This window comes from Ictalurus punctatus, chromosome 7, assembly GCF_001660625.3.
Source record: "Ictalurus punctatus breed USDA103 chromosome 7, Coco_2.0, whole genome shotgun sequence".
Taxonomy (NCBI): Eukaryota; Metazoa; Chordata; class Actinopteri; order Siluriformes; family Ictaluridae; genus Ictalurus; species Ictalurus punctatus.
In genome coordinates, this window is record NC_030422.2 from 25,220,055 (window position 1) to 25,232,599 (window position 12,545).

Sequence of the window (12,545 nt, forward strand, 5' to 3'; positions counted from 1 at the left end):
TAGACAATTTGAAAGTTGATATCAGATTTCCAACTGAATTGATTAGGCTTACACCCATTTTGCCATGGCACAAAACTATTCAAGACCAACTCTTAGTTAGTGAGGCTTTAGAGATCTGTAGACATCTTCAGACAGACTGACTGTTTTTACAGCTACGTCTGTTAAACTGGCTCCATAAGCTACATGACCTTTGCAGGAATATGCCAAGGCAAGGTTATAAAGTAGCCAAAATAAAAGCATTTCCACATCATTTAAACAGAAATATGTTTATGTTTTCCTTAAAATAGAAGTATCAAAATACATTATTGGCAGAAACACTTAATTTGGTCATTTTTGGCTGTTTTCCAGAATTTAGCTGGAGCAGTAGAGGTTGCTCCACATCATTAGAAATATCTTAATCTATTTAATAGAGTATATCTTCTTTGTTTTCTTTTGCAAAGTTAGATTACAACTTGGAAAACTCCTCAAAGGTCATTGTTGTTCACCTGTTTAAACTGTAAACGTTGGTTATAAGAGTTCAGTTTTTATTTACATTGACATTTATTCATTTAGCAAACACTCTTATACAAAGCAACTTAAAAATTAAGAAATACAAGCAAATGATTACTATGTCTGCAGATGTTTTCATGCCGAACTGAAGTGTACTTCCATCTGAAAGTAATCTGGTCTGTTCTGGATTTACTTAGCATGTTACTGAGATCACGCTTCTGACTCAGTGTTTCCTAAGTATCAGAGCCGTTCCAAACAAGAGAGTTCTGTTTCTCTGTGTTATTTGTAAAGTGAAGTATACCTTGCTGGCTGCCTGTAGAAATGATGCAAACAGCATGAAGGATATACAAAAAAAAAAAGACAGACACTCTACACCATATTATCATATTGCATATTATTTAAATAAAGCTATAAAACTACATTCTGGTTTTCAGTTATAATCAATTATCTCAAACTATGTAACAAATCGTGTAATACATCAACAAATTCTGTTTCATATACAGTGTTATTAGATTGTGTTGTTTTATTAAATGGAAATCTTCTTTAGTATATTATCATCATGTATAAAATTGTACTTGTCTAACAGTCGCCTGTCTAGACAGAAAAGATGGACGTTGTACATTCCTCACTTAGCTCTTTATTTGGTCACATGTCTCTATCACAAGTCTCATTCAAAAGACACACAACACACTGAAATCCTGAAATCCAAGTACATGTGTATGCATATAGACCCCTAGTACATATTTAATGAATTACAAAAGTGCTTGCTTGTATTCCAGTGTGTGCTGAATGGCTTGTAAGCAATAAATAAATAAAAACACACATTCCTGCAATACCCAGAGGCTTCTTGGTCACAGATAGACACACACACACACACACACACACACACACACACACACACACACACACACACACACACACACACACACACACACACACACACACACACGGTGGGCTACTCCTTCTCTGCATATAAATGGAAGAAGGAAAGAGAACTTATCATGCCAGCTTCAGGAGCCTGAAGTGTGTGTATGTGTGTGCAATCTAAGAATCGTCCAGCATCTATACCAACAAACAGATCAGGTTAGTGAACCACCAGCGGTTATAAACAATTAAAGGCTTTTTTCCCGTAATTTCTAAATGGTTGTTTATGATACTTTTGTGATCTGCACTTTCTGTTATTCTGTTATCTTATGAGTGCAGTATTATAAGTAACTAGGACTTGGTGTATAATTAGCTGTATTTTTCATTTGAATTATTGCTGTCATTAAGTTGTAGGATTGCATTAAGAGGATGCACAATTTAATCCATTGATGAACAGTGCAAACATTTGCACTGAGTGGTCAGAATATAAATATGCATGAACTAATTGAAAAAATATATATCATGATGTTTTTAATCTGTTTTTGGCAGAGGTATTGAGAAAGAGAGTCTTTCTTTACTGGTATTGCACTTTACTCTGTTTAATCAAGACTTTATTTATCTTTAAAATATTCCAGGCCATTAAATATCTTGGAGTCCATCACACTCTGAAGCTGGGCAAATTAATGATTTGTTCGGAGCCACTGAGCAGACATGGTGGTTATATTTTAATATGGTGTCACCACAAATTATAATATATTAAAGCCACAAGTTTCTTAAGGTCTATTTGGTGATCACAGAGTACTTAATTTGTGGCGACTATTGCATTTTAAAATGAAAGAGACCGAGAAATCAGTTGAAGTGGACCATTGTGGTTAAGCATGGAGATGATCAATAATGCTACATTTTATTTCAGTCCTACAATTAACCTAAGCAATCAAGGGTCTTGCTTAAGGACCCACAATAATATATATCCACAATATATCCACAACACGAATATGTGCCCTTTTTCAAACCTTGGGCATTAATATGGAGTTGGTCCCCTTTTTGCTATTATAACAGCCTCCACTCTTCTGGCAAAGTTTTTCACTAGATTTTGGAGTGTGGCTAATTTAGCCACAAGAGCATTAGTGAGGTCAGGAAAGTCTTAATGCTAAAGTATCCAAAGAAATTCTAGACAATTATGTGATTCCAACTTTGTGGTAACAGTTTGGGGAAGCACCACATATGGGTGTGATGGCCAGGTTTCCACATAATTTTGGCCATCTAGTGTATATGACTATGTCACTCACATGTACTAAATGATCAGTTGTCACACATCACTCCTCGTGCATCACTAAAGGAATTGTTTATTGTCTCTCCTGTTGTACATTTGTGCAGAAACCAAGAGAAGAACATTTAGTCTAGCGCCTTCAGAATGAAGGATTTCTTCTTTCCAGTGGCAAGACACTTCAATTGCAATGATCTTAACATTAATGACATCTCTGTTTGCATTGCTGGTTGCTTTTAATGGGAGCAACAGAGTGAGGAAACATAAGCAAAAACATTCGGAAAACTTTGACCTCTGAAGCACTTTACTTGCACAGCTGATGAAGGACCATTGTCCAAAACATCCTGTTTCTCTTGAAAATTTGCTTAACTTTTACCACACACAAAAGTTTCCAAAGAACTGGATTATATAGAAATGGCATTTGATGTTATAGACACGCAATTTGCATGATAATACACTGGACGCTATGAGCTTCTCAGCTTCTCTCAGTTATAGCTCCTAGCACCAACAGGAGACTAAAGAAGCAAACTAGTGTTACACTGAACACCAAAAATAAACATTATTTTACTAAATAAGGTTTATAAAATAATTATGACAACACATTATATTTGAGCATCCACTATAAGTGCATGATTATGCTATTCTTTCTCCGAATCTTCCACAACTTAAATCTTCTGTAAACACTCAGTTTGTGTTTCTGTGTATGTATGTGTGTGCGTGCACACACGTGTGTGGTGTGCTAATTTAGTGTGTTGACAACCACTAAATACACTGCCTTAAGAAAATATTTCAGTGTTGATAGATATTTTCTCCATCCTGTACCACCTGCCAAGCACAACTGTGGAAAAAATGGCATCATCAACAATTTGTGAATGCTCTGAAGGAAAACAGGGCATTTACTGTGTTTGGGATGACTCACTGTTCCAGCGGTTTAGTGAGGTGCCAACACAGTGCCCACAGTTCTACTTGTTTACACACATGGATGCTTTATGTAACAGATGTTCAAATAAGCACATCTGTGTTCTGTGTACGTAATTTGTGCCATTTAAAGCCCGATGAATAAAAACAGATGATGTGTATTTAATATTATGGAGTTAACCTGGCAGGAAAAATAGACTTTTTCCTCTTTAATTTACATTTACATTTACAGCATTTAACCGACGCCTTTATCCAAACCACTTCCAGGTGAAAAAAAAGAAGTACCAAATTGTTTCTTAAATACCTCCTTGGTTTGCTCATAAAGTGAATCTTTATCTATACAATATTTTAAGACACTTGAAGCTGGTTACATACTATTATAAATTTATAAAACTTCCACACAATAAGTCATTTCTGCTATACAAACCACTTAGCCCAGTTGTTCCTCATTTGTCAACTGAGAGTTGAAAATAGTTCAGAATTTGCACATGCATATTTGCTGACTCTGCTGCTGGGTAACTTTTGGCTTGAGCTGATTAAGACACAGATGTGATGAGCAGCTCATCCATCACCGGTGACACTTGTGTTAGCCACAGCTATGTGCAGCTTCCCTGATAACACGTAACACTGTAATAAGTGGATACAGCATAGTATATTAGAAAGCTTAAAGTGCTAAAGAACAAGGCATAAAATTTTTGCAAAAGTTTTTGTAGCAATATGGAATGACAGAAAGACACAAGGAAACACTGCAGACAAAGAAAGCTTAAAATACATCTCCTGCATTCGTATATCATCATGTCAGTAATTATTTTAATGGTGAATTTGAGTACATTCATTGCTATTTTACTCTTTTCCTCCATGTAAGTTTATGAGTGTGTGTTGGTAGTATTTTTTCATCAGTATACCAGCCATGACTGACCAGGAGACTCCTGAGAATACCGCCACACCGATAACACCTGCTGTACCTGCTGTACGCCCCAAACAGGCGTCTCACCATGGACGCAATGTGGGCCCAATTGCGAACTCCAATAAAGAATATGAAGAGATCCCGGAGTTTGAGCCGTTCATGCTTCTGCCTAGAGGTCCACCACCTCTTACTGGTGAGCTTGTCCTCACTCCATGAAAACGGAAAACTGTGGGGGGGGGGTTTAACCTGAAATTATTATCTGGTGAGCAGGTGAGGGTTAAGGGTCTTGCTCAAAGTACTAACATTCACTATTCTTGCAGGCATGACATTTGTACACACAACCTTCTCTTCTCTAGCTCAAAGCTGTAATTCCATAAAAGTTATTTCGGTCTTATTTTAACTAATAAAATCACTACAGTCTTTATTTAGCTCTCACACATAGGACTAATGAGCAATATGTGATGTGTAGACTACCTATTATATCATTTGCTAGATTATCCGCTTATAATTGGTTAACCAACGTGCCCAGCAGTGTAACACTAAAATGCTGAGCTGTTTAAATGTTTCCTCTATACACACTGCTCTACTTTCACTGCCTCCTCCTGATTGGAGAGGCTTCTGCGGAGATAACTCCTGCAGAGAAATGTATTCCCTATCTTATCAGAGCAAAGTCGTTCTGCTTTCCTGAAAAAAAAAACTGCCTCTTAATAAAAAAGGAGATGAAAGACATTATTTTAAAGATAGATTGTGGTATTTCAAAATGGTTTAACCCCTGTATGCAAGATATTTAACTATGTTTTTGCTAGATGATAAGTATATTCTAGTTAGATGCTTATTGAGACATTTCCTGGTGATTGCAGCAAAACTGATTCAGCAGACCTCTTCCTAAAAATGTAACACATATTCTCTTATTGTGTCACATTTGAACAGAGTACCTGGATATCTGGGATGTCAATATGCTCAAACAGCCCAATGAGGAGAACAAGCAGAGGCATCACACACACCTCTACTCCAATGATCACCTGATCGTACGCCGAGCGCAGGAGTTCCTCATCAAAATCACCTTCAATCGTCCTTTCAAGCCTGAACAGGACAAGTTTGCTGTTGAGTTTGCAATCGGTGTGTTACTTAAACTTAATACATAGTTAGTCATTATTAAGTGACAGTTGCAAGAAAAAGTTTGTGAACCCTATGGGTTATTCATTAAAAGTGGTCTATGATCTATGCCACAATGAAAGACTAAAACAAACTTATTGATCTAATAACACCAAACTGTGCAGGAAGGAACAAGTAAGTGAAACATTGAATTTAGTAACTTGTAGATTAATGGTATGTACATTTACAGTATTTGGCAGACATTCTTATCCAGAGCAACTTACATTTCTCTCATTTATACATCCGAGCAGTTAAGGGCCTTGCTCAAGTGCCCAACAGTGGCAGCTTGAACTCATAACATTCTGAGCAGTAAACCAACACCTTAACCACTGAGATACAACAGCCAGGAGGAGTTTTTGACCATTCCTCCCTACAAAACAATTTGAGTTCATTTTTGGGCTGTCTTGCTTGAACAACCATCTTTAGGTCATATAATCGGAATTGGGTTAAGGTCAGGCTTAACCATTCCAAAACACAAATTTTCTTTTTTTCAGCCATGGTGAAAATAACTGTACATAAAGTTACAATTACATTTTACCAGACATGAAGTTACAATTCCATAACACATACACACATGACAGTAAGAAAGCTTAAGACAGTAAAAAAAAAAAAAACCTCTTGCGCTGAACTGTTCTAAGGAATTTCTAAGATGTTTATTTAGCCTGGAGAATAGAAAGCATTAAGTCTTACTTCCTCTACTTAATTTTGCTATCTTCCTCTTTTCACGACATCGTGCTGATGGTGTGTTGAGAAATAATGTCAGTAACGTTGCAATCAAGAACAAATTGTTGACATGAGAGTGAGCAAGGAACATTGCCATGTGTTTCCTTCCCCTTCCCGATGGCCTGCTTCCTCATCTCCTGAGTGTTTCCTCTTTCTAGAAGTCATTCATCTCACTGAAATGTAATACCATGACTCTTATAGTGTTAGGACAACTAAGATTTGTGTATGAGCTGTATTTGCAGTTGCAAGTTATCTAATTCTTGAAATTCCAAAAGTTAAAAAAAAAGTTCACACTCACTGAAATGGTTGCTCAACTGGTGACACGATCAATTAGCAGTCTGATTATATTCTCTAATGTAAGCAATAGACAACATGAGGAAGAGATGGCTCAATATAAGTAACATGCTATGACAAAACTGTTTAGTGTTTTTGAATAAATTGGTCTACACACCAAACAGTGCAGTTTCCATTATCATATGTGTGTTACCTCTGTGCTAGTATCATCTTCTCTAGGAATCTGTCCACTAAATATAAAAAAGAACCAGCTCAGCAGTTTTGATGTGTATATATTTAGACAGACATAATAACTCTACTGAGAGATTCTACAGCATTTGGCAGATGCTCTTATCCAGAGTAACATACAGAAGTGCAATGTAGTGTCCATCAAATATGTAAACTAATTTTTAAAAAAAATCATTCACCATAACTGTAATTTTATTGCAAACCTAGGGTTAGGGTTAGGCACACAGGTACATGTAGGCATGTGTTCAGTATGTTTCATTCTTCACCTTTATGTTTTTTTCTCTCTATACATTGTCTTCTATTCATTTCATAAGAATAATCAAACATATATCATAACATATCAACTGCTTAGTTTGCAGTGTTCACTTTATGTCCATTGTTCTGGTCCACAGTGTGCAGGTATTTTTCTAAATGCCTTCCTCTTCACTAGGTGCTGGTGCACAGTACAGTAAAGGCACCTACATACCCGTCTTCCCGACTGCAGAGCGGCAGAGTGTGTGGCGTGGTCAGATCTTAGAGAGCTCAGACAATGTTGTCACCATGGGCATCACTCCTGCTCCCGACTGCATTGTGGGAAAGTACAGGATGCATGTTGCTGTGGTCACTCCATATGGCATTCGGAGGACTAGGAGGGACCCAAGCTTGGATACATATATAATCTTCAACCCCTGGTCACCAGGTCAGGAACTGCTGTTATATGAAGCTGCATTTTTATATTAGTTCTGCCTGCAAAGCAAATCACAGGTTTATATTAAAGTGCTTGTTTGGATATGTTGCATATGCAATGTATTAATGCATATGCACTACATATGCATATATTTGTTGAAGAAGATATATCATGAAATTTTCTGTCAGGAGATATTTATTTAGTAATTTTGGAGAATGCCTCCAGTGTCAACACTTTGTAACTGTCAGGGGTAAAGCTGTAAGTTTTCTTGCCACAACACAAGAAAGCATTCAGGATGGAGGGCTAAAGGCAAATAAAAAGGAATCATGCACTGTGGGACGTATTGTTACTGGAAAACCATCAACACTGTGGTAGTAACCATACCTCTGGGCTGCAGCACACCAACCAGTGGATTTGCTCCCTATATTAACATTGTTCCAAGTGTTTCCCCCCTTAAATATCAAATACAAATAGAGGGATTATTGTGTGTAGTTAAATTCTGTCCAAACCGTTTCATTATATCTATTATATTCCCACTGACATCCAAAGTTCTGATTACAAAGAGTAACATAATAGCTTGCAGAAGTTATATATGTTTTAAGAACTGGGAAGTATGATTGACCTTTGACCTTGACCTTCATGGTAGGTGATACTGTATACCTTGATGATGAAGAGGAGAGAGAGGAGTGTGTGCTGAATGAATTGGGCATCATCTATCATGGCGCGTACGATGACGTTTCAGAGCGTACCTGGAACTATGGACAGGTACAGAAACAATAATGCAAAAAAGACATTTAATTTACCAGTAACCAAAATGAAAGAGCATATGGTACACACTGTAAATCTGTATATGAAACATAAGTGCAATATGGGTTTTATTGTGTATTAGAGTACATATTAATGAGAGTCTTTGAAAGCAGCAGCTATATGGATTAATGCAAAATAATCCAGTTACACTTAAATCAGTCATAACATTGAGCTTTATACAAAGAATTCAAACCACATTTAAACACACAATAGGACGAAACACCAGTTTGAGCTTGAGTTTGTCTATGATATAACAATATTTCTGTTTGATTACTAGTCAGTTGGTAAAACCTTTTTTTTTTAATCTCTTTGTCACGGTGACTCAGGGCCTATGAGCTGCTATTTTGATCTCTTTCTGTTTTAGTTTGAGTTTGGCATTCTGGATGCATGTCTGTTCATCTTGGATAAAGCTGAAATGCCTCTCACAAACCGTGGAGATCCTATCAAAATCAGCAGGAAGGGCTCTGCTATGGTGAGATACTTGTTAGATACATCTACAACACAAATAAGTATAAAAGCAAATCTAAAAACATATCTATCTATCTATCTATCTATCTATCTATCTATCTATCTATCTATCTATCTATCTATCTATCTAAATTAATAAAAAAAATATATAATGATGTCCACACTACTGTTTTGACCTTATAGTTGAACTCACGTGATGATGATGGCGTGCTGTTGGGAAACTGGAGTGGTGATTACCTGTATGGTGTGGCTCCCACCTCCTGGACAGGCAGTGTGGAGATCCTGCTAGATTATGCTGGAAGTGGGGGACAGTCAGTCGGCTATGCCCAGTGCTGGGTCTATGCTGCTGTGTTTAATACTTGTAAGAGCATGATTTTATGCTGTTACTGCCCTCTGCTGATTAAACGTTGTTGTCACAAGAAAACACTGCGCTCCTTACAAAATATTTACATTAACTAGTTGTTTAAAATTAATAACTGGAACAATTCACTGCCAATTCACTGCAATGTGTACAGTTTCTATTACATGAGTCCTGGGACCTGAATGTTCTCCTCAGTGGTTATATGTTTATGTAAGTCTCTTAAAAATAAATGAATATATCAATAATATCCGAATAGTACTAATAGGTTACTTAATATGCTGAATAATTGCCATTTATGCATCTGTGCTGCTATTAATGTAAGTATACTGTGGATCTATATGAGTGACAATACTCTTGCATAATACTGTAATTAAGAAATGTGACACAATTATACGTTAACATTATACTACACAGGGAAAAAACCCCACACAATTTGTTACCATGTACCATGCCCTTTGAAATAGAAAGATTTTTTACATTATAACTACTGAAAGTCAAGCGTAATCTTCCTAAGAATTCTAGTGTTAACAATTTGATCCATATTGTAATAGTTTCCTTAAATGAATAATTAAATGTTCATTCCATTGCTGTTAGGGCCTATATGATATTTGATGTCATCCTCTTTACAAATGCCAAGTTGTAATAATTTGTTATTGATTTCTACAGTTATCATTTAAAATTTTTTATATGATTATATCCCTGTTTCTAAAATTAAATCTGTGATCCCCATTCTCTTTCAGTCTTACGCTCTCTGGGTATCCCTAGCAGAGTGGTCACTAACTTCTTCTCTGCCCATGACAACAATGGAAACCTGAAAATGGACATCATACTAGATGAAAATGGCAGAGTGGACAGAAACCACACCAGGGACTCCATCTGGTCAGCCCTTATTATTAAACAATAAAATCGCTATTTTAAAAATAATTAAATAATTCTACACATCAATATAACATCCTAGTATCGTTGAGATGACTGGAACCAAGTCCAGAATGGCTTAATGTGACACCTACAGAGGTATATAAGGTGTTACCTTTGTAGTGGTTTCAAACTTATCCATGTTCTATCTTGTTGGCTAATATGTGGAATGAATATGGGTCTTTGGCTTGTTTTACAATGAGATTTGTATTTATTTCAGGAATTATCATTGTTGGAATGAGTGCTACATGGCCAGACCTGATCTCCCTGATGGCTTTGGAGGCTGGCAGGTTGTGGATGCTACACCTCAGGAGACCAGTGATGGTGAGAACACACACACAAAAACACCTAATCAAAAATGTCAATAATCAGATACAGTACACACTTTGTCAAAGACTCACCTGATGATTATACTCCACACCAGCAGAAGTCCCCATCACCTGAGTACTAACACACTTCCTGGTTATCTGTCTCACCACATTCCTAACACGTTCTCATTCAGAAACACTACATAAACACTAGTATCCAGATACTCTTTGCAAAGTCTTGTCTGCTTTACCATCTAAACTGTTTGTTATTTTGGGTTGGATACTCTGGTATTTTGACTCTTGGATTGTTTACTGCGATTGTTGTTTTTGCCCATTCCATTTGGATTAGTTCACCAGTTGTTTGTTCTTTCTTGCATTTTGACCTGGCCTGTTTTTCCATGATGATTTTGTTTCATATTTTGTCATAGATTGTATTCACATACACACTTATACACATGCAGAGGCGACACAGGTACACACAAAAAAATATGTGTGCTGCATATATTAATACAATTAGAATTCATTTCAGATTAGTTTTATATATATATATATATATATATATATATATATATATATATATATATATATATATCACCTTTTAATAATAGACATTGTCCCAAAGCTGCTTTACAGAAATTTGCCTGTAAATTTAGATACCTAATTATCAATCCAGTGCCCAGTGACAGTGCCCAGGAAAAACTCCCCGAGATTAAATAAGGAAGAGAATTTGACAGGAACCAGACTCAAAATATAGCCCATCTTCTTCTGGGTGATAGTGGGATTATAAATCATTACTATATACAGTCATATAGAGAAGGGAAACAGTGCTGAATGTATTAATAGTATACAGAATATTCACACGGGCATACATGAAATGATATTAGATAAGCACAGGAGTGCCTTTTTTTTATAATCAGAGCACAGTTTTACAAAGTACTAGTGGCTACTTTATCCAAGGAAAGGTAAGCCATAGGCATATCAGAAATCAGAAATCTCTACAGCAGCTGTCTGTTCAATAAGTCAGTACGTCTTTACAGTAGCAATGTACAATGCTTTGAGATAAATAAACAGGAACAGCATAAACAGAGGTAGAGTTCAGTCAGGCAAATACAAAGTGTAGCCAGCATCAGGCACTAGGCATCAGGAGTGGCTTGTTAGTAGCTTGACAGAAAGACTTCCGCGCAAGGTGGCAAGTATCTTGCTTTATGTATGATTGAGTCTTTATTTAGTGTAGAGATTGTAACTGTGTTACAGGTATGTACCGGTGTGGACCTGCATCTGTAGCAGCCATTAAACATGGCCAGGTCTGCTATCCTTTTGATGCCCCATTTGTGTTTGCGGAGGTGAGTAGATTAGTGTCTAATCTTAACAATCCTGCAGCTCTTCTTTACTCATGCTTCATAATGGAAAACATCATACACATATATTTTTTTCTTCTTCTGTGTACTGCTTATTTTGTGTACAGTGCTTTGAGAAGCTGCTTTTAAAGGCACTCTATAAAATAAAGTTTATTATTATTATTATTATTATTATTATTATTATTATTATTATTATTATTATTATTATTATTATAAAGAATTTGATAATAGACTGCTGGAAAAAATAGGGAAAACTGTCCAAAGAAGTTAACTACTTAAATTTCAACTAAGAACCATTTGTGTAGCCTATGACTACAAAGGTAAATTGATCAAATGTACATTATTATTATTATTATTATTATTATTATTATTATTATTATTATTATTACTACTACTTTTTATTGTTAGTAGTAGTACAGGTGAAAGTATAAATATTTCTATTTATACAGGTATATATAAATTATACACTCTCACCTTTATACTTTAACTGGTGTTTGTGACTGATTGTGCCCTTCAGGTGAACAGTGACTTGGTGTACTACTCCAGAAGTAAAGATGGCACACTGGAACCAGTGAAGGTGAACACCAGCTATGTGGGCCGCATGGTGCTGACCAAAGCAGTGCTGGATAAAGGACGGAGAGACATCATCAACAATTACAAATTCCCCGAGGGTAGGTCAGCTAGAACACTTGTGCATGCTATGAACTATATCTGGTATATCTTATACATGATCATAACCAATTTTTGTTCACAACCATTACTTAAAAACGAATACAAGATAAGTTGATAGTGCTACAGTACAACTGCCACAATAGG

At 36.3% G+C, this 12,545-nt stretch overlaps 1 protein-coding gene across 1 annotated transcript in view; it reads left to right on the top strand.

Moving 5' to 3' along the window:
• Positions 1-1,417: 1,417 nt before the first annotated feature.
• f13a1b (coagulation factor XIII, A1 polypeptide b) overlaps positions 1,418-12,545 on the top strand; it is a 13,251-nt gene continuing 2,123 nt past the window's right edge. Inside the window, exons 1-11 of the mRNA XM_017472593.3 lie at positions 1,418-1,572; positions 4,425-4,638; positions 5,376-5,564; positions 7,276-7,524; positions 8,159-8,277; positions 8,684-8,791; positions 8,971-9,148; positions 9,889-10,027; positions 10,284-10,387; positions 11,626-11,714; positions 12,247-12,400. Of these exons, the coding sequence (XP_017328082.1) occupies positions 4,449-4,638; positions 5,376-5,564; positions 7,276-7,524; positions 8,159-8,277; positions 8,684-8,791; positions 8,971-9,148; positions 9,889-10,027; positions 10,284-10,387; positions 11,626-11,714; positions 12,247-12,400 (1,519 nt within the window). The 5' untranslated portion in view covers positions 1,418-1,572; positions 4,425-4,448. The remainder of the gene's footprint in view (positions 1,573-4,424; positions 4,639-5,375; positions 5,565-7,275; positions 7,525-8,158; positions 8,278-8,683; positions 8,792-8,970; positions 9,149-9,888; positions 10,028-10,283; positions 10,388-11,625; positions 11,715-12,246; positions 12,401-12,545) is intronic.